We start from the raw sequence: 23,075 nt of genomic DNA, 5'->3' as shown, positions 1-23,075 counted from the left end.
AATCTCATTTCCCCCTATTTTTAAATCTCACCAAATTACTTCTGCAGTAACCATTGCAGAAAGCCAGCAGCAGCCAAGGTTAAGGTTGGACATTTAATACAAATAGTTTTAGTGATCAAAAAGACTCACTCTGACATGACATGCATGTTGGAGATTCACCGATCTACTCCAATGTTGAGATCTACAAGTTCTATATGCTCTCCAGGGAACACAAATTCACTTTACAGTGGTACCTTCGGTTAAGTACTTAATTCGTTCTGGAGGTCCGTTCTTAACCTGAAACTGGTCTCAACCTGAAGCACCACTTTAGCTAATGGGGCCTCCCGCTGCCGCTGCGCCGCTGAAGCACGATTTCTGTTCTTATCCTGAAGCAAAGTTCTTAACCCAAGGTACTATTTCTGGGTTAGCGGAGTCTGTAACCTGAAGCATATGTAACCCAAGGTACCACTATAGCTACTTTTTGTTTCCAGGCATGGATAGTGTGAATCTATTCAGTGTTGAGGGGAGTTTTATCAGTGTGGGAATTCCCCAACCCCCTTCTGAGTGGGGGAGGTGCAAATATTTGGGGCTTATTCTTGACTTTTTTTTTTGTATGAGAAAATGAATGACTGTAATTTTTTCTGCCATTTACGGAGTTGGATTGGCGGAATCCAGATTGGAAGGGTTTGGAATAAGTAGGTTAATTTTGGGAAAACGATCATTTTGATCATGGCTAATCTATCTGAGAGAGTAAAGCTAGTTTTATTCCATCTTCTCGGGTCTTTGTTGATTTGTCACCAGAGAGGCTTGTAATTTTGGAGGTATAATTTGTTAAGGTTTCTGGTTATTTGTATCCCTATGTATCTAAACCTGGTATGGCAGAGCTTTATCTTTGTGATGTTGATGAATTCTTTTTGGATACGAGAGGGAGGGTTGAAGCACATTTTAGCAAAGTTCACCTCAAGGCCTGACACCATTACAAAAAGTGTTGAGATCTTCAGTCAGAGTGGTTGCTGTTTTAATTGGGTCTGGTGCCATGATCATCAGGCCATCCGCAAAGAGTCCTAGTTTATATGTTTTGCCTTTTAATTCCACACCCTTGATATTAGGGGCTGCCTGGAGTTGAATTGCTAAGGATTCCAGGGCCAGGATGAAAGGGAGACAGCAGCTTCCAAACAAGTACAAAATAACCCCTCTGCAGCGCCACAAATCCAACTCAATGGTGTAACGTTGGAAAATGTAGATCACCTCTCCTACCTAGGCAGTTATCTTTCCACAAGGGCCAACATTGATGCTGAAATCCAGCAGTGCCTGACCTCTGCGAGTGCGGCTTTCTCCCGATTGAAGTACAGAGGGTTTGAGGACTGGGACATTTGCAGGGAAACCAAAATGCTTGTTTACAAAGCTATTGTACTACCAACCTTACTGTATGCTTGTGAAACATGGATTACTTATAAACTCCATCTCCAACTCCTTGAAGGATTCCATCAACGGTGTCTCCAAAAATTTTTACACATCACTTGGGAAGACAGGCGAACTAATATAAGGATACTGGAAGAAGCAAAGATCACCAGTGTTGAAGCAATGATTCTTCAGCATCAACTTCGTTGCACTGGTCATATTGGGCAGGTGCCTGATGATCGTCTTCCAAATCAACTACTCTATTCTGAACTTAAAAATGGAAAGCATAATGCTGGTGGTCAACAAAAGAGGTTTAAAGACTGTCTCAAGGCAGATCTAAAAAAATGTAGTATAAACACTGACAACTGGGAAACACTGGCCTGTGAGCGCTCCTTTAGCAAAGGTGTCATGGGCTTTGAAAATACTCAAACTCAGGACGCAAGGGAGAAATATGCTAAGAGGAAGGCACGCTTGGCAAATCCACACCGTGATCAGCTCCTGCCCAGAAACCAATGTCCCCAATGTGGAACGACGTGTGGATCCAGAACTGGCCTCCACAGTCGCTTACAGACTCATTGTTAAAACCGTGTTTATGGAAGACAATCTTACTCGGCTACAAGTGATCGCCGAAGAAGAAGAAGTTGTTGACTGTGCATTTAGCTGAGGCTTGGGAATAAATTTGTCTGAGGGTTTATAGTACAGAGGGACCGAAATTCATGCTAGTTAATACTGCTAGGAGGTATTTCCACTCTAAGCAATCAAAGACTTTGAGTATATCTAGGGACATAATTGTCAGTGGATTTTTAGTTATTTTGCTATGATTGATCAGATTCAGTAACCTCTTGATGAAATCTGTTATGTTGCAACCAGAGATGAAGCCAGCTTGGTCTGGGGCTGTTAGTTTGTGTACGAATACTTTTAGGCGGTTTGTCAGGATTTATGTGAATATTTTGTAGTCCTGATTTATCAGTGAGATTTGGCAATATGATTCTACTTTGAGGCTATCTTTGAATGGTTTTGGGATAGAGACTATTTTGGAGGAAGTCCAGGTTTTTGGAATGGGGACCCCTTTTAGGATGTCATTAAATGAGTGAGTCATGTAGGGCACCATATAGAAAATACTATATTGTACGGTGGTACCTTGGTTTTCAAATGTCTTGACATAGATTATGAAATAAACTCTACCCAATGGACTACAATGTGGTCCAAACCTCCCTTTAAATCCATCTCAGCCAAAAGAAGGGAATTCACTTTGAAACTTATCTATCGATGGCATCTGACATAAAGGAAAATGGTGTTAATACATCCAGGAACCTTACCAAAATGCTGGAGAGGTTGTACTTCTATAGGCGCATATCTCCACATGTGGTGGGAGTGTCCCCAAATCCAACCCTTTTGGACAGCTGCTTTCATAGAGAGTTATGTTCATAAAATAGAAGAACCATCGGAGCTGGGGATGTTGTGCAGGGCCCCATAAATTGTACTTCTTGTCCAAAGATGAGTGAGGTGGAAGCTATAACATCTGATGTTCAGGAGTCTGAAGAAAGAGAAGCATTTTAGGGAATGGTCACGATAATGAGTGATGGAGAAGAGAAGCAATTTTCAGAACAGTTAATAAAAGTATCAGCTCTTGTAGAAATGAGGAAAGAAATATATAAATGAGATGTTGCCTAGGATGAATGTTCTTTTATGGATGAATGGAATTTGCCCAGTATTAGAAACTCAGCTATATAAGCTAGGCTCTTAAACCAGTGTTACAGTCGCCAAAATGGAATGCCTAGTTGCCATTTTTGGGCCAGACAACTCAAAAGTCATATTTTTCAATACGACTTTTTGGTTCCTGAAATTCATTCTGATTGTGCAGATAAAATATCATGGATACAATTCTACGAGATGTGTTGCTAGTATGTGAAAACAGTCAAGATCCAAGGATTCCCAGACATGTATCTGCAGATGGTGGAGATGTCAGGCACCATCCTGGTGCTTGGGCATCTTTACTTGCGTGGCTGATAGCCAAGTGCAAAATACCCCTGCCCCCTGGTGAATTTCTAACACTGAATCTGCCTATAAACAGCAGGCACAGTGCCTTGGGAAGAAGAATCTCTTTAGAGCCACCTTAGAGCCCCCAGCTCAGTGTTCTTCAACCTTGAGTCCAGTCCCCAGATGTTGTTGGACTACATCTCCCATCAACCTCAGCCACCTTAGATAGTTATCAAGGATGATGGGAGTTGTAGTCCAGCAACATCTGAGGACCCAAGGTTGATGAACACCACTGTAGGCTGATGGTAGTTGTGGTCTGAAACATCTGCTGGAGGGCACTTGATTGGTGAAGACTGCTTTAGAACAGATACATTCTAGTTTAATAATAATAATCCCCAACCTGTGATCCACTGAGAACTGTTATTAATAAAAAAAGTTTTTTTAAAATAATAAGACTAAATGTTGGAGAAAATTTCTCCCTCCTTAAGACGCAGAAGGAAAAGCAGTGTAACTTTCAGTGTGATAATTCCTGCCTAACAGACCAAGGTTACAGAGGGACAAAACAGCAGAACATTGTGAGATGTAAGAAATGTAGTGTTCCTCCCCCTCCACTTTTTTTTTTTTGAATTAGCGTTGTTGTGTTCGACATGGGATCTCTTGGTCTCCGCTGCCCTCCTAGTGCAGTTCTCTGAAGATATGGTCCATAGGGAAGCAGTTCTTCCTGGCATTGCATCCCTGTAAAAAAAAAAAGTGTGTGTGTGTGTGGGGGGAGAGAACATTGGCAGGAAAATGTCTGCAAGAAGGTTAAAGAAAAGAATTTTCTGTGTGTAATCTCCTCTCTCCCAAGGCATTGCTATATATTGTGCTTCTGCGGTGAGTCAAACTCTCAAGTGTGGTTTTTCTTAATTGTCAGCATTGAAAAAATGCTAGAATGCAAATTTAACAATTTAAGGCCTAACTCTGAGCCTTAAAAGTCCATTGTAAAGAAGTCCACTTTTTACTTTAAAAATGGCTTATCTATTATTATTATTATTATTATTATTATTATTATTATTATTATTTCCGTTTACCTTGCTGGAAGTATGTGGGGAATGAGAATACAAAAAGAGTGTACAGGAACTAAATTAGGGTTAATTAGGAGGCCTCCCAAATAGCTAGTGCTTCATCAGCAGCAGAACAGCATGTAAATAAATTTAATTCTCTTCCCCCACCAACTGAACTCTTCTTGAGCTTAATTACAGCAGCAACCTCCCCCCCCCCCTTTTCATTAGTGGGAGACAGTCATTATTAGCTCTGTCTGGAAAATGGTATTATGAGCAGTCCTGGTCCCCCACCTTTCCTGGGTGCCCTTTGAGGATGAGAGGACTCGAGGAACTTTCCATCAGATATTAGAGCCCAATTAAGGATCCTTGGAAGAAATATGAGAAGCAGGGAGCACCCAGGCAAATAAAAATGTTACTAATGAAAACTCTGGCGAGACTTTATTTAATTACTTAAGCTGCTTCCCTTTTTGGTGTTTAGCCTCTCTCCATTCCGTTACCATTAAAGAAAAGGCTGTGACTCTTGGACACGGTAATCTAGCTCAGTTCAAACAATAATCTAATCTTCCAGGAACAGGGAACTTGTGGCCCTGTAGATGCTGAACTCCAACACACACCATCCATGACTACTGGACATGCTCTTTGGGGCTGATTGGAGTTGAAGTCCAATAACATTTGGAGTGCCCACTGCTTCCCACATCTGGTCAGAATGATTGCCATGGCAGGCTTCAGATTCGTGTGATTTCTTTCCCTCCTCCCCTCTGTCATATGTAAGAGGGGGAAATTTCTGCTTTCATTTTACAGCTAACCATAGTTTGGGATGGTTTATGGATGCGTGGAGCTGTGGTTTGTTTTAAGAGCATTTAGCTAAAATAAGCCAGGATCAAACAGTTGTCACTTAACTCATCCAAGGATCATTCTGGTGTAGTTCCTAATGTTTTCTTTCTGACCACAAACCTAAGCGACTAAGTAGAGTGACATGAGTATAAATGTTGGTTTAAACGAAGCGACAGCAGAAGGAGAAATTGTGGCACCAATCATCTCCTCCGCCAGGCCCCTGAGCAGAACTGAGCACCACAAATATGAACTCCACCCCACCCCCTCTCAGCAGAGGAGGGCTAGATGTGTGTAGAACCCTTGGCCCTCCAGAAGTTGCTTAAACTCCCATCAGCCCCAGTAAAAATGACCGATGGTCGGGAATGATGGGAGTTGTAGTTCAGTAACATCTGGAGGGCCAAAAGCTTCCCATACCTAGGCTAGATGATGAAGAGGGAATAATACAACTGTCCATGCCCATTTTTGGGGTGGGAGTAGCCAAGCTGGTGGCCTCCAGATGTTGTTGGACTACACCTCACATCTCCCTTGACTATTAACCATGTTGGCTGGGACTGAAGATTGACAACATCTGGAGGGCCACAGGTTCACCGTGTCTGATGTAGAGTCAAATGGTTTAAAAGTTGTGTGTGTCACGTAGCATGTCCAATCACGGCATGAACTCCCCTTGCCCTGAATGATAATTTTAGGTCGTTTAACCACAGGACCCAAATTTTGGGAAGCCAACACTAACTGAAACCAACAAAGATGCAGAATTTAATAAACTACTTGTGGAAGGTGTTCTTTTTCTTTTTTGTTTTTAAAGAGATATTGGTTTACTCCATGCAGGTTCACTGAGTTTGCACGTTAACATCTCTTAAATGACTTTTAGGCAGATTCAGGTTTGACGTCAAGGTAATGATTTAAGCATAAATTGACCCTTGATGAGGGAACTGGAGTCTAAGGTTTAATGCATCCTTGCAATTTTCTGTTGCTTTTGGTGCCTTCCTCTGCCACACATAATTCTTTTGTAACAAGTGCCTTTTCAGAAGATGTATGCTGCTGACAGTTAATATAGAATTATTGCCCCTGAATGCATTTTTTTGTAATTACTTCCCAGAGATCTGTCTTTGTGTTTAGAAGACATTTCACACTTTAGTAGCATAAGTGTTTAGGGAGAGCATGAAGAGTAATTGCAAGCGGGCTCCTTTTGTGTGGATTTGCCTTTCTGTGGAAAATGACCCTAAGAAAATGTTAAAAGCTAATGAAAAGGTTGGTTTAGGAGCCATTGAGGAATGTGCTTGGCATGTTATACATGTTTGTATGATTTAAGTTTTTAATAACGAACCTAAAAAAAGAGGGAAGTAAAGGCACAAAGAAAAACTACTTCCTAATTCTTAAGCAAAGGGAAAGAAAAGCTGATTAAAGATGACATGTTTCTGGTGATGAAAATAAAGAAACTTAATATGAGCACTCCTGTAGGAGATTCTGGCTATAATGGAAAATGAAATGACGCGCAGTTTGATCAGCGTGAAAAAATTAGCAGCATTCAATGACTGATTCTACTTGTTAACTACGTAGTACAAGTGGGACCAGCAACAAAATCACATAGTGTGGAGATCTGCTGCTCAGAGTTCCTGCCAGTCACCCTTGCCCCTTTCCAGGAGATTCCATTCCCTGCTCATTTTTCTGCCCCTGTCCCGCTTCCCACAGCCAGACAGTGTGCCTAGGCCACTGAGCATTCTTAATCCACATTGGACTGTTCTGGGGACATTTTCATATTTGTTTTAATATGTTTTATTTACTTTCAAATTAGTTACAAAATCTACTGAACATTCCACCCCCCACACCCCCGATGGAACAGAACCTGAAGTTGTGATTCCAGAAGATGCCAAACACCAGAACTTGTAATAGAAAATTCTGTAAAATATTTCAAGAAAATAATCTAAATTGCATCTGCCTGCTGGAGCTCTTACTTGATTGGTCAATTTTTTGGTCAGCGCTGTTGTCCATTTTTTTTTTGTTTCTACACAGCAATATGTAAATTTTCCAGACTTTTCCAGTTTGGCACTATAAGCTGATGTGCTGACATGAAAAGGAAGGCGATTAGTTACTTGTCATGGAGTTTTGCTTGTTCCTCCTCAAAAAGTGTCACAGTGTACATCTTATCTTGCAACGTGGCTTAATTCTTCAAATATCCTTTCCCAAAATTGGACACTAGGTTTTTAGCCTAAGGAGCTTTCATATTTCTGTTACCTTCCAGGTAGAATAATAGAATTGTAGAGTTGGAAGGGACCCACGTACTCCAACCCACAGCAATTCAGGAATATGCAGCTGTCCCATATGGGGACTGAACCTGCAACCTTGGTGTTATTAGCACCACGCTGTAACCAACTGAATTATGTCCAGGGTACTCTTGAGTTAGGGGCTGTTATAGTTATGTAAGGATCAGTGCTCAGAGAGCTGAATTTGCAATTAGCATACAGGACCATAGCTTGATTGCAAGACTGGAAAGGTGAGGAAACGTTTTGTGTCTTCCCCCTCTCACAGGTGAAAATTGAAGCCACCCAGTCCCAGGTTCCACAGCATCTCCAGGTGGGGCTGGGTATGACCCATGTCTGAAACGCTGTAGAGCTTCTGCCAGTCAATGTGTATTGCCTACACGGGCTGGCAATGACTCTCCAGGGTTTAAGGCAGGAGATATTTCCACCCCTACCTGGAGATTAGGGATTGAACCTGGAACCTTCTGCGTGCAAGGCAGTTTCTCTACCACTGAGCTATGGCCTGTGGTCTGATTTTTTGCCACAGAACCATTTTCCTGCATGTATATGTAGCAGAAGGCCACCTAAAAGGGCTCTGCATAGTAACTGTGTTTGTATTTTCCATCCTTCACTGATATGTATATGCCACATGTACAGCACTGGGTGCTCCCTGTGCCATTGGCTTGTGTTATTATTGCCAAGCAGACCTACCCGATAAAGGTTTGTTCACCCCTGCCCTCCTTTCCTTCGCTGTGTTTGCTCTCCTCTTCCATCTGCCATCAAAATCGGACAAATGACAGCTTGGAGAAGTTAGAATGGTCGCAGCGCTAGGAGGTCAGGAGGAGGTAACAATATACAATTTTCCGTGGTTCAAGGGTAGCCATATCCTACTGTTCTTCATTACAGTGCTGCAGTGAGATCAATTTTATTAAGTTGTAAGTCTTAGGAAGCCAACACCATTAACTACGTGCTGGACCAAATAATTTTCCCCCCATGTTTGCGTATTGCAGTTGTGTTCCTTCCCTCTCCCTTTATTGAGGGAGAGAGTGGGGAAAGAAGGATTTTATGCATAGAAGTCTTAAGAGCCATTTCGTGCAAGATGGGTACAATTTCTGCATGGGGACGCTGCATGCACATACCATGTGTGAGAGAGATGTCCCTGCTGCAGATTGGACTGCAGAGGTGTCATGGTGAATTGTTATTTGGATATATAGTTTATGCTGGGCTCTATTTTAGTAATTTGGGGGAAAGGCCATAGCCCAGTGGCAGAACATCCTCCTTTCACAAAGAAGGTCCTGAGTTGAATCCCCAGTTGCATCTCTAGGTTAGGGCTGGGAGAGACCCATCTGGAATCCCGGAGACCTGCTGCCAGTCAGTGTAAACTTTACTAAGGTAGACAGGCCCATTGGTCCAGTGGCGTAGCGTGGGTTGTCAGCACCCGGGGCAAGGCAAGTAATTTGCGCCCCCTAACCCGTGGACTTGTGCCCCCTAACCCTAACCCCCAGATGTTGCGCCCGGTGCGGCCGGCCCTCCCTGCACCCCCCATGCTACGCCACTGCATTGGTCTGATTTAGTATAAGGCAGCTTCGTATGTTCCTAATAGGTTTATATCCGAACATTAGTGATACTCAAAAGTCGACCTAGTTAAAGTAATGGACGTAGCCAACTTACGTTCATTATTTTAATTGAACATACCTCACTCTACTTACAGGCTCTGTTGTAAGTGGCCATTAGAGAAGAGACACTTTTGGTGGTGGCACCCCAGTTATGGAACAGCCTTCCCAGTGTCTGCAGTCTTTTTATTCACTCAGCTTTAAAAACTCCATTTTAAAATAGCCGTGGCCCCTTGTGACTTAGTATGCTTTTAATCCACATGGTAAACTGGCTATGTAGTCTCTGTTATAAGGAAAGAGCAGAGTTTTATTTTGACTGTTGTTTTTTATTGTTTTTAGTGATTGTACAACATAAATTTAATATTGTCTCATTTGTAAGCTATTAAGGGAATCTTTACTGATGGACAGCCATGTAAATCTAATGAATAAGCAAAACATACAAACCCTCAAGGCAGGTAACATAACAAAATAAAAGCACACATCCTAATATAATATCATAATTTTAAACAGATATGCTGTAATTACTTTTTTAAAAGAGAAAAGCAACAGAAAATCTGGAAAAAATGACATAATTTCTATACACAGTGAAACCAAAAGAACAATTGATAACGTAAACCAAAGATCTGCCAAAATCAAATCTTCAGAGAATGGACAAATATTGGTAAATAGGGGGCATGTTACATTTCCTGGGGAAGGGAGCTATATATTCTGGGTGCCACAACCAAGAAGGCCCTTTTCCTTACACACATGAACTGTACTTCTGCTGGTGGCAGGATGTACAAAAGGGGCATTTCTTCCTAACCACAGTGGACAGACTGGTTTGTATAGAGCAGTGGGAGGCCAATGTGGGGGCCCTTCAGATGTTGTGGTCTACAATTCCCATCAGCCTCAGTCAGTGAGCCAGTGGCCAGGGATGATGGGAATTGTAGCCCTCCAATGTCTTGAGATCACCATGATTGCTACCCTAGTTTAGAGAGGAATGCCCCTTTTAGGTAGCCTGGCACTAAGTCTAAACCAGTTGCCTGGCTCTGCCCTGACTGTGTTGAAAGTCTTCCTGTTAATACCTTTTTGATCTCCAGGCCTATTGGGAAGGGGTCTTTGACATCTCACAGTCCCGGTTTGGAGCGTCTGCCACCACACAAGCATTTCTAGTGATCTCCCTGTGGTGGTTGTGGGCGATTTTGAGCAGGCTTGCAGCCTAACTTTAAAATGAAAAAATATCAACGAGCTATCTCAGAGGGGTGCTTAAATACGAATTGCAAAATACTCTGAGTGCTTTAGAAATGAATAACAAAAATAGGTCCCTTGGATGAATTTTCACCCAACCTTTTTTTCCGGTCTTCGGCAACGTTCGGCTGCTCGTACGTTTTCCATTAGTGGCTGGGGCAGATTTGGATGGCAGTTCTTTAAATTAAATTTATATACTTGGACTCTTTTTATAGGTTTCAGCCTTATAAAATCAGTGAGTTGGCATCCTGATTTATTAACTATCAGCTCTACAGGACACGCAGGTTTTAAAGAGATTGAATTGGCGTTAATGTTCGTGATTTGCATTTGGAATGCGAAGACGTTCAAAAGGTGCACCCAGTAAATATGACAAAATGGAAAGTGATAATTGGAATGCAGTCTTGGAGGAAAATGCGGACTTAACTGTGGCTTATTATTGTTATTATAATACAAATAGTACTACAGAGCCGTCTAGGTCTATGGCTTTCTTTCTCCCACTACTGTCTTATTTTTTTTACAAAAGTGAAAAAGGAGATCGTAAAAAACAAGCATAAGACTGTGAAAATGGCACTTTGCTTGAATCAACACGAGTTCAGATGTAGGTGGTTACTTGAAAAATGGAATTTCTTTCCAAATCCTGTGACCAGCACAAAGCTCAACAGCTAGATATTTTAATGGAAGGTTTCTGTGGCTAATGTGCTGGTATAGTGTAACAACTGCTGAATCTGAAAATGTGGTGTTGATTTAAACATTGAGAGATCTTATGATACACTGAAAGCTCATGCATTGATTTTTAATATTTCCATTTCTATCCAAAGGGTGTCACCCACTGTGATTACTCCCTGGAAAACTATACAGTGTGGTTTTTTTGTCCCCTATTAGTAGATTGATGCTAGCTTGCTCAGTGCGGTGAATTTGTGAAATTTTGGTTTTCAGTGGCTTGAGTTAAAAGGAACCCCACCAATAGTTGCAACACTGGCTTAGCAGTTTTGAGTGTGAAATAAATTGTATTTCTTGGCCGAGTTCCAGTTTATCAGTGTTGGTCAATGTTAACTGTCTTTCCAGCCTCAGAGATGGGAGCCATTGATCCATGAGTTGTTTTCTTAAAGGGATTATACAAATGGCAAACAATGCGCTAAAATCCTAATTTATAATTTGGAAATAATTCTCTCGACCATTAGCACCAGTTTAAGGGTTTCCCATGTTTACTTTCTAGAGAGCTGAGGATTTGTTTTGTGGGGTCTACTATGTGTACATGAACAGCCAGCTTCTAGGCTTTTGAGGCATTTGGGGCCCCTTGATCTAGAAACAAATCATTCTTCCAAGCTGTCTCCCAAATGCCTGGTGAGAATAATGGCATTATTAGGGTGACAGGCTTTTGTTGGTCCCAAGTCCTCTACTGCTTTTCAAAGCCTTCCCGATCTGCAGATTTTTTTTTTTTAAGGTTAAGAAGAATACGAGCAGTTTGACTGTTGAACATCCTTGTTTTGAAATCATCAATGTTTTCTAAAAACCAGGGGTGAGATACCAATCAAATAAGATCCTGCATGTTTTGTTGCCACCAACCTGGATGACTTTAAAAGAGAATTAGACAAATTCAAGGAGGATAGGACTATCAGTGGCCGCCAGCCATGATGACTATGCTCTGCATCTACAGTTGGAGGCAGCAATGCTTCGAAATACCAGTTGATGGAAACAAAGGGAGGTTTCTTGTGCTCAGGTCCTGCTCACTGGTTTCCCACAGGCATCTGGTTGGCCATTTTTAGAACAGGATGCTGAACTAGATATGCAATTGGCCTGATCCAGCAGGCAATTCTTATGTTACTCATGGTAGACAGGTCTGGGGCCAGAACTGTGGGGTGGGTTGAGCCAATGGTAAATGGGATACCCCTTTTCTTACTGTTTCTGCCACTCCTGTTTTTTCTCTGCCTGTGCTGCCCCCATGAATTAGGCCAAGTGCAACATGAAATTTTACCCAAGGCTACCTGTTCCTGGTTTAAAAGCTGGGCAATACAGAAGCCAGGTTGAATTTACAGATTGATGCTTCTAGCTGCATGGATAGATGGCTGTACTCTGGGCCTGTGCCCAGCATTGCCTTTCTGCAGTTGATTGGATTATCCATTTGGTTCTTCTGCATGGAGGACCATAGCTCAATGGTGGAATAACCAATTTGCATACAGAAGGTATCACCAGATTCAGCCCTTGGCATCACCAGGTAGGGCTGGGAATGACCCTTACCTTAAACCCCGGAGAGCTGCTATAAGTCAGTATAGGCAGTGCTGAGCTCAATGGACTAGTGGTCTGATTCAGTTTAATGCAGCTTCCTATGTTCCTACAGACAGGGTTTTAGCGATAGTGATGGAGATTTCAGATTCACAGCTGCGCCATAAGGCTGCAGCACCATGGGGAGAGCTTTTAGGTGGACATTTCTCCTTTTCATCTTAATCAGCCTGCAGGTATTCAGTAGTGTGGCTTTTCTTTGTCCTGTTTAGCAAGGTAGCTCTGGCTGTTTCAGAAAAGTGCCTTCGAATATACTTTGATTTCTCTCTTCATTTTACTGTTTAGTATTTGAGTGGTCATTATTTTCTGGCTGGCGGAGGGGAATTAAAGAGTTGAAAAATGGCATGTTAGCCTTATTATTAGGCTGTAATTAAACCTCGTCAATTTTCAGTGTAGTGTAGAAATAATAATGGTTGAAATAATATCACTGACAATCAGCATTATTTTCTGTTAAGGGATGAAATAAGAAAGTAAAGCATGTGTTCTATTGGAACAAAAGTGAGGAAGGAATAAAAATTGAAATAAATAGCTACTAAAGACATCATTGTGGTGTGCTACTTAGAGGCCATTTAGATACACACACACCCCACCCACGTAATCCACCTCCGCTATAGACCGTCTCAGGTGCTGAGATTGGCAGAAGGGGCCCTCTTCGGAGTTCCTCCACCCTCATAGGCTTGAAGTGAGGGGCCTGGGAGATGGCATTCCCTGTGGCAGCTCCCACATTGTGGAACTCCCTCCCACAGAGGTATATTTAGCACATTCACAATACAGCTCCCAGTGAATGCTGAAGGCACACTTCTTTGCCCTGGCTTTTGACACTTGAAGTGCATATTTTTAGGACCCACCTTATTTTTTTGATTGTAAACTGTTCAAAACCTTTTTTTTTTTTGACATTGTGTTTTAATATTTCAACCTGCCCTGGGACCTAAGGGTGAAGGGGTGAGTAGTAGCAGTAGTAGTAGTAGTAGTAATGATGATGATGATGATGATGATGTAATTACTGTATTTTCAATAAATTGAAAGTGTGAGAGGAATCATAACGAAAGTGCGGTTATATGACTTGCTAACTTGATAATCGAGTTGTTCTGTTTTTTGAAACTTCCATGCAATCCCAACTTACCGCAGCGTCTGTTCTTGCTGGCAGGAGGCCTTGGAGGGGAACTGGAGAATGATACGAGGGACAGCCGGGCCTTGGAAGAGAGGAACAGCATTACAAGCCAGGAAGAGAGAAATGAGGAAGATGAAGACATGGAGGACGAGTCAATTTACACCTGCGATAACTGTCAGCAGGACTTCGATTCGCTGGCAGACCTGACCGAACACAGGGCACACAACTGTCCTGGAGGTAATGTTAAACTAGCTTTACAATTCTGACAGGTGGTTAGCTGGGTAATTGGACATAGCAACAGCTTGAGGCCTCAAGTGAGATTAAAGAATTAATAATGTAATTTTACAGTTAATGTAATTTTATTGTGGTGCCTTGGGTAGTCTTTGTTCACTTCTTCTTAATAAAATTAAAATAAAAAAGCAACTTTGCTTTTCCAGTTGCAATTCTGACAGTAATTATATTAGATTATTAAAGGGGGAAAAACCCTTAGTGTTGTTTTATCTTTTTTTATATAAGCAATAAAACTTCTAGACAGTTTGCCTGTGAAACTCCCTCACCTCCTCACTCCCTTCCCACAATTCTGTGTTAATTCAGTGGAATTATTTTAAGTGTTCAAAACGCTGGGGATGGATCCAGAGTGTTTTGAGCCACTCAAGTGAGTGCAATTATTTCTGAAGCAAGGCATTGTTGGGAATAGGTGGTCAGGCCTTGAGAAAAGAATGGAACAGCATGCAGGGCATTTAGTTTCCAGGAGCCTAGAAACTTTGGGGCTGCCATCTAGGAATTTAAAATAAGATTCACAGAAGTTGTGGAGAGGTTGTCAGCAAACTTCTGCTTGTGAGACCTTGAATGCCAGGATGCTTGGGACTCATTGTAGTTCAGATACCAGCCCTTTCGAATCTGTTGCAACCTGGAATACCTGGGAAGGGTTGTAGCTTAGTGGTAGAGCATCTCAGAAGGTCCAAGACTCAACCCCCAGCATCTCCAGGTGGAGCCCCCATCTGAAATCCTGGAGAGCTGCCGCCAGTGTTGAGCTAGGTGGACCAATGCTTTGACTTGGTATGAGGTAGCTTCCTACTTTCCTCTCAGAAGGGGAGACAAATGACTTAGAAATGTTGACATTGCTCCATAGTCTTACCATTGCCACTAGCAGTCCTGAATCACCTGAGTGCAGAGTTTCTGGACTGCACTCTGGTGCCCTGTGTGTAACAGTGTCAGGGCACAGTGATTTGCTGGCTGAGGGCTTGTAAACTGAATTCTGGATGTCCTGTGGAAGAGTGGTTGAGGATATAGATCAGTGACTTGCTCTGGAGTTGGTTGTGCTCTCTTGGAAATGCTCCTTGTCCTTGGGGCCCCAGGTGGCCTTGGTGGCTTTCTACCTGTTTCTGCTGGTATGTCAGCTAGAGCTGTTCTTGCATAGGGATAGCCTGGCTATGCTGGTCCATACATTGTTAGCCTCGGGACTGAATTATTGCAATGCACTCTATGTAGGCCTGCCCTTATACTTGTTCCAGAAGTATATGGCTTGTGGCTGATGCTGAGGGAACTGCATTGTCTGCTGAGATGCAACTTTGTCAGGTTTAAGGTTTTGTGGTTAGTAAGTATCCAATGACTTATACAACTTATCAACCAGGACATTGCATTATTTTTTATATCCCTGCCTGATCACTAGGGTTATCTGTGTGGTACTGCATGCGCTGGAGGGTCACTCTGCAACTGTTTAAAGTAGAGTCTTTAGTGCAGAGACGCCTGCAGACCAGCGCCAACAATCTCTACTTTATGGTGCATACGGAAAGCATTTTTATTTCAGCAGGCCTTCCAAGAAGGGAGAGCATATTCACTGATAGGAATTGGTTTATGAAAAAGATTTTCAGCTGTGAGATTAGAAGCCTCTGTTTTTGTTCAACCACAGTTTAGTGTGGCATCCAAACCCTAAATGGTGGTTAATCTTCACTAAGGTTAGTTGGAACAAGCCACCACCAGGGGGTGGTGCTAAAAGAATAAGCTTGAAAATCCATCAAAAGGATTGTCATTTCAGGGTAAGTATTTGTAAAAGGAGGTGCCAAATAGATGTTTTTGAAGCGAATATGCTGTATAAAGCCTGATAGTATTCCTCCCCTCCACCTACAGAATCTGCCCGGCCTTTCTCTCTCTGTATGTATGCTGTGCCTGTGTGACTGTTTATTCCAACATGGCCCTCTCCGTTTTGTAAATGTGTTTGACAATAGGCAGTTTCTTTCGGGAGCTGTAAAGTAGTCCTTGTTCATGACGGGAGGCGTGTAGCTGCTGGCTCACTCACCCTTGATTAGGTGATGGTTGGGTTCATAGTGCTGGGAAGCATCTTGCCTTCTGGAGATGCAAGCAGAGGTGCACCAGCTGCTGCAGGAATACTTTGTACACATTAAGGAAAAGAACACATAAATGTTTTAGCACTCTGCCTCACTTGCCTATGCATGTGTTATGTCTGGGTAGAGCAAGCTCTACATAAAAAACAACAACGGCAACTCTCAAACCCAGGTACAGTCTTAACTTCTTGCACATGGATTGGAAAATGGGTTGACAAGTTGTGTGTCTTAATTAGTGGTAATTTTAAGATGGGAAGATGGACCCACCCACCTTTACAAACACACACACACACACACACACACACACACACACACATTTTACAGCTTTGTTACATAATCAAAGGCAACAAAACCCAAGAACTACAACTCCCTACTCTTGTAATAATATCAGTTCCTCCGCAATAATGGCAGAGATTTCTATAAACAGAAAAATATGTATTTAAACAAAATCCATTAAAACAGCATTAAAAATAAGGGTTAGGAGAAAATCAGCAGCAAGGTATCTGAAATCGAAAAACAGTGCACAGATACAAAATCTTCTCTCTAACCAAAGGTAGCACTTGATCTTGGCTGCTTCACACAAAATGAACCTGCCTGTTCTTCGGGATCATTTGGGAAGCCCTTCTCTGAGCTCCTCCTCATCCTCCTGAGGTTAGAAGAGAGTGCCCAGAGAAGGGGGAAAGTTCTATGGCTCAGATGTGGCTCATCTGTTTTGCACACTGAAGGTCTAAGGTTCGACCTCTGCATCACCATTTGTAAGGTTCAGATAGCAAGTGATTGGAAAAACCCCTTTCAGAAACCCTAGAGAGCTGCTGCCAGTCAGAGTGGACAGTACTGGGCTAGAATGACAGTCTTACTTTTATAAGGCAGTTCCCTATCTTCCTATGTAACAGATCTTGTCCATGATGGTGCTCTGCCTTTCAAGTGCCCTCCATAGGTAACATTTTGCCAGCTACAACCATTGTTAGGCTCTTGATCAATCCAATTTTATTTGCTTAGGCATTTGAATTTTATTTGCCCAGGCATACCCATACGAAGTTAGAGTATTTGACACTGTGTTGATCTGTTTCATTTGCGGCTATGTTTTTGTTTTTAGTTTCCAGTCCTCTCATCACTGGTGTATGTCTTGTGGTTGATATCTATTACTCTACATTTTTGTGGCTTGTAAGCTGATTTGAAGAATCAAGATTGTGATAAAGCAAGATACTGAAATATAAATCGACCCCAGAGGCAACAAGATAACATGTGACAAAAGTGGTGACACGTTATACAAGTGGCTCCATGTGTTGGGCCACAGGGGCTCATACCCCCCCCCCCAAAGAGGAGATGCTCAATTGCGTAACTTTGGTGTGAATGGTTATGGCCCCCTGTGCACTCATGTTTCATGCTCCTTATATGGAGAAGGGCACATGCCCATACTTTCCCCACCACATCACGAGGATTTCAAGCCAAAGTGTGAACCAGTTCCAAGTGTTCACAGCAAAAAGGGAGCAAGAGCTTTGGTACTGGAAGATCAAGAAACTTGAATAAAAGTCATATATCTGAATTTCGGACACTATCTGTCTTATTTGCAGGTTCTTGTCTGACAGAGTTGAGTTTATAATGTGTAGTATTTGAGTTAGCTTTCCATATTTCTATTTGATGCTGTTAAGCGTCTTGCGTGGCTTCAGATCAATACTGGTATTTATTTGGGCTGATAATGTTGCATTTGCAGCTGATATAATATAACTAATGACTTCCTCAGGGATGCGGAAGTTTAGAAGACCCTGCAGCTTGGGAGCTGTGCAGGAACATAGGCAATAGCTCCCAAAGAATAGGATACACCATCTATTTCACTGGAATCCCTTAGAAATTCATTATAGTGCAAGAACGTTAAAATATGTGTTGAAATCAGTTGCTTTGCCCTGGCATGAAGTTTGCAGCCATTTTAGCCTAACCCTTTTGAGCTCCTCGTAACTCTCCTTCATTCAGGGCTAAACCTCAGTTGGAAACTTTGACATCTCTCTCCATCTTCAATTGGTTCTGTTCAGAAATGGGGCCCACACAACCAATCTAGTTTTTTCAGGTCTTACTGTAAAACTCTTAGCCTTATGATGCATAATGTTAATATGTGATTGTGGTACATAGAGGTTGTGCTGGAGGTAGCATCCAAGCAATTAAGTTCATAAAAGTGATTAGCCCATAAGAAGTTTTACTAGTCCACATGGCCGTACATATTCATGTTGTTCATTTGCTGCACATTCATAGCTTAAATAGGGGATCAGGAAGGGAGAATTGTTTAGCTCAAATGCAGTCGCTTCCTCTGCACTTCCTCCAGGTTACAGGTAAAGTAAAGGGACCCCTGACCATTAGGCCCAGTCGTGACCGACTCTGGGGTTGCAGTGCTTATCTCGCTTTATTGGCCGAGGGAGCCTGCGTACAGCTTCTGGGTCATGTGGCCAATATGACTAAGCTGCTTCTGGTGAACCAGAGCAGCGCACAGAAACACCGTTTACCTTCCCGCCGGAGCGGTACCTATTTATCTACTTGCACTTTGACGTGCTTTCGAACTGCTAGGTTGGCAGGAGCAGGGACCAAACAATGGGAGCTCACCCCGTTGTGGGGATTTGAACCGCTGACCTTCTGATCGGCAAGCCCTAGGCTCCATGGTTTAACTCACAGCGCCACCCGCGTCCCTCCTCCACGTTACCATTATAGTATTGTGTAATGCTTGTATTGTGTGTCCTGGGCACACTCAGCCAAGGAAGGCACATGTGTGATGGTTCATTATTTATTGACAAAAGCACACACTTACAACAATGCCCAAGGTGCTCTGGATACACACACACACACACACACACACACACACACACACACACGCTTCTTGGCAGTTGTCCCCAGGTCTGTGCCTTGCTGAGCAGTTACAGCAACAGTAGGACCTCACCTTTCTCCCACTTATGTACCCTCATCTGATGGGGTGTGTGTACACAACCTGAGGCTTCTCCTAAATGGAAGTCAGCACTGCTCTTTCCTCTCCAAGCCCCTCCTGGTTCTACGAGACAGGAGGGCGGGAGATAGTGGGGATTTGACTGACCTGTCCCTCACTTGAACAGTCTCTCCTTCCGACACGTCCCATGCACCCATCTCCATTTCTGATGGCTCTGACCATTCTTCTTCTTCCCCTGGTGCTGCCAAACCCCATAAATCACTGGCCCCCTCTTCTGGGTCAACTCCCTGGATCTATAAAATAAAATTTATGTTTTTTAAAGCTTAATGTTTCAAACATCTCCTAAGTGGCATCTAGTCTTACAAGGAAAAAACCAAGAACAAAAGCTCAGCCTAAAACAAAACAGCAAAGTTAAAACCCCATAGAAAAAAACTGAAAAGCGGAAGATTCAAACACATAAAATAGGGTTGAATCTTATGGGTCAGGGAAAGCCTGGGCAAAATTAAACATATGCCATAGGCTTAGGTTATATACCACCACTGTGAGAGTAGCTGTAGCAATTTCTACCCCAAACGAAAATACCTACCCCAAACAAAAACGCCTTGGCATTTACAGTGGTACCACGGGTTACAAACGCTTTGGGTTACAAACACTTCTGGTTACAAACTCCACTAACCTGGAAGTAGTACCTCGGGTTGAGAACTTTGCCCCAGGATGAGAATGGAAATCACACAGCGGCGGCATGGCGGCAGCTGGAGGCCCCATTAGCGAAAGCGCACCTCAGGTTAAGAACAGTTTTGGGTTAAGAACGGACCTCCGGAACGAATTAAGTTAGTAACCCGAGGTACCACTGTGGTATCAAAATCTCCAATTTTTCCAAAACCACCCCACTCCTTTTACTAGATACTTTGTCTCCCTTTCTGCATATCTCAGCTTGTAATTGTATCTATACAAAAGATAGTTGGAAGGCAACTGCGTTGCTTTAGATAGTTTATTTAAATATCCAAGTTATTTGTGTATACTTGTTCTTTGTGCTGCTTAGTCCAGGAAAACTACTGCCCCCTATTTCATACTCTTGATCATTAAAAGGGGGTTGAAGTCCCCATATAGGAAACCCCCCCCTTATTATGAAAGGGTAGGCAGAGTTTACTCATTGACCACCTTTCTTGTGAGATCAAATAGTGACTTAATTTGGACTGGTGGCGCTGTGGGTTAAACCACAGAGCCTATGACTTGCTGATTGGAAGGTTGGTGGTTTGAATCCCCGCGATGGGGTGAGCTCCTGTTGCTCGGTCCCTGCTCCTGCCAACCTAGCAATTTGAAAGCACGAAGTGCAAGTAGGTACCGCTCCGGCGGGAAGGTAAACTGCATTTCCGTGCACTGCTCTGGTTCGCCAGAAGTGGCTTAGTCATACTGGCTACATGACCCGGAAGCTGTATGCTGGCTCCCTTGGCCAGTAAAGCAAGATGAGCGCCGCAACCCCAGAGCCGGTCACGACTGGACCTAATGGTCAGGGGCCCCTTTACCTTTACCTAACATCTTCTCAAGCTGAGATATACACCAGCATCATGTAACCCCTTTGCCCCTCTCTTTGTGTATGAATAGGGAATTGAGCCAGGAAGGTGCGGTTAACCCTAGCTTCCAGTTGTGCCTGGACCAGGATTGTATAGTTAATGACTTCTATGTGGCTTCATATTCTGGCTTGTTTGTAAGCTATTAACCATAGTTTCTAGGTTTGGGAGGTAAAGGGAAGCTATGGTAAACCAAGGTACAGGGGTTGTGTGTGGATGCAGGAAGCCCGTGTCTGTTTTGTCATCTGACCATGACTGGACCATGGCCAATGCCCAAATTGCAGTTTAAGATTTATTTATTTATTTACTTAATGTTTTTATTTCCACCTTTTCCTCAAGTTGGGATTCATGGTAGTTTCCAACATTTAAAAACATTATAAAATGGAAAGTAATGAAAATAATCTAGTTAAAAACAATAATTAAAATACATGAAAACAACATGTTTAGAACCAGTAATTAAGATAGAGTTCCCCCCCGTACAGCAACCCAGTGATCAGCATCATCTGCTCCTTAGTATTCAAAGCCCTCTTTGAACAGGAAGATCTTAGCCTGTTGGCAGAAGGATAACAAAGAGGGAGCCAATCTGATCTCTCTTGGGAGTGAATTCCGCAGTATATCGGAGCTGCCACAGAAAAGGCTCTCTCTTGCATCAGCTCCAATTGTGGCACCAAGAGAAAGGTTCTTACCTGAGGACCAGGGCAGGTTCGCAAAGGGAGATAAAATCTTTCAGGTAGTTCTGATTAGTGACTATAATGCAGGTTGCTGTATCAGACATAATGGGCAACTGTACTTCAAGCTAATCAGAACTGGTGCATTAGCACCAATTTGAAGCTCCACCCTCTATAAAATAAACAAGTTTGGGCAGTAGTTCAGACAGACTATAAAATTTAAGTTTGTTATATTTCACATTCAAAAACAACGCAATTTCTTTGCACTTGCTGTTGTTGCCATTGCTGTATGTCATGACTTGTACATGACTTGTATTTTGTTGTCTATAACAAACCTTTGGCTTAGCAAAATGTGTGCAAGGTGCTTTCCCCCACCTCCCAGAGTGGAAGACTGGGACAGGCTTTTAGCCTGTTTTATTTATTAAATGATAGGAAGAAGATAGTGTTCCCTCAATTTCAGATCAGATTTCTTTTGCTTCTTCTATCCACACCTATTTTCCCACCCACTGGGGAAGGGTGGCGGCTTGTAAATTTCTGCCTCTCTGGTTTCTCAGCTTGAGGATGGAGCACATTAGCACATCAATGAACTGGACGATATGAGGTTACAACTGGGGTCCCTGAGCATTTCATGAGGTCCTCTTCTGTTGTTGAGAACTTTACAGGTTGTCTGTTTCAAGCAGCAGCTGAGCTCATTGTGGAAATCGCCAGTGTGGAGGCGGCTGGTGCTTCTAAACTGCTGCATGGTAGATTTGATTATAACTAAAAGATTATTTTGGTAGTTAATCATAAAATGCATCATTGCCTGATCACCAGGGTTTGTTTTCAGCATGGAATATATGTGCACATATATGTTAAATTTTAAAGGTTCCTGTATGCGCAGATTAAAAGAGTGGCAGTTGTCTTGCTACAGTACATACATAATGTTAATAGAGCTGCTGATCTATATAAAGTAATGGTAAAGGGACCCCTGACCATTAGGTCCAGTCGTGACCGACTCCGGGGTTGTGGCGCTCATCTCACTTTATTAGCCGAGGGAGTCGGTGTTTCTCCGCAGACAACTTCCGGGTCATGTGCCAGCATGACTAAGCTGCTTCTGGCGAACCAGAGCAGTGCACGGAAATGCCATTTACCTTCCTGCTGGAGTGGTACCTATTTATCTACTTGCACTTTGATGTGCTTTTGAACTGCTAGGTTGGCAGGAGCAGGGACCGAGCAATGGGAGCTCACCCCCTCACGAGGATTCAAACGGCCAACCTTCTGATCTGCAAGTCCTAGGCTCCGTGGTTTAACCCACAGTGCCACCCGCGTCCCTGTTGATCTATATAAAGGCCTATAAATATATTAAGTGGTGCAATTTAGCAGCATTCAACAATCAGAAAGTAGGGAGGCCACTACTAACAGCTTTTGAATGTTTTGTTCAGAGGGAATGGCCATTGGCTCACCGATACAGCATCTGCTTTGTGTACAGAAAGTTTCAGGTTGAACCCCTAGCATCTCCAGGTAGGGCTGGGAGAGACACCTGCCTGGAACCCTGGGGATCTGCTGCCAATCAGTGCAGACATTACTGAGCTAGCAGTGTTTGAAATTAGCCAGGCGTATTTTGCACCTGGCTATTGACCACTTGTGACCAAGTAAAGATGTGTGGGTGCCAGGATCTCTACCATCTGGAAGGGCATGCCTGGGGATCTTTGGATATTTACTCTTTTCACACACTAATGCCCCATCCTGTAGAGTTATATTTTATCTGCATAATTGGAATGAATTTCAGAAAGCAAAATGCTTTTTCTGTGCAGCCTGAACAGGAGCAGTCACCATTAAGAAAAAGAGATCAGAATAGGCCAATATATATATGTGGACTGT

General features: G+C 42.8%; 1 protein-coding gene across 3 annotated transcripts in view; it reads left to right on the top strand.

Moving 5' to 3' along the window:
* The window catches only part of ZNF423 (zinc finger protein 423), a 422,985-nt gene that overhangs the window by 194,250 nt on the left and 205,660 nt on the right, over positions 1 to 23,075 (top strand). For all 3 annotated transcript variants that reach the window (XM_083750440.1, XM_083750441.1, XM_083750442.1), the window contains one exon: positions 13,742 to 13,942. In XM_083750440.1, the coding sequence (XP_083606566.1) occupies positions 13,742 to 13,942 (201 nt within the window). The remainder of the gene's footprint in view (positions 1 to 13,741; positions 13,943 to 23,075) is intronic.

This window comes from Podarcis gaigeae (genome assembly GCF_964106915.1).
Source record: "Podarcis gaigeae genome assembly, chromosome: 8".
Taxonomy (NCBI): Eukaryota; Metazoa; Chordata; class Lepidosauria; order Squamata; family Lacertidae; genus Podarcis; species Podarcis gaigeae.
The sequence above is the reverse complement of the archived record's forward strand: the minus strand, read 5'-3'. Positions and strand labels throughout refer to the sequence as shown.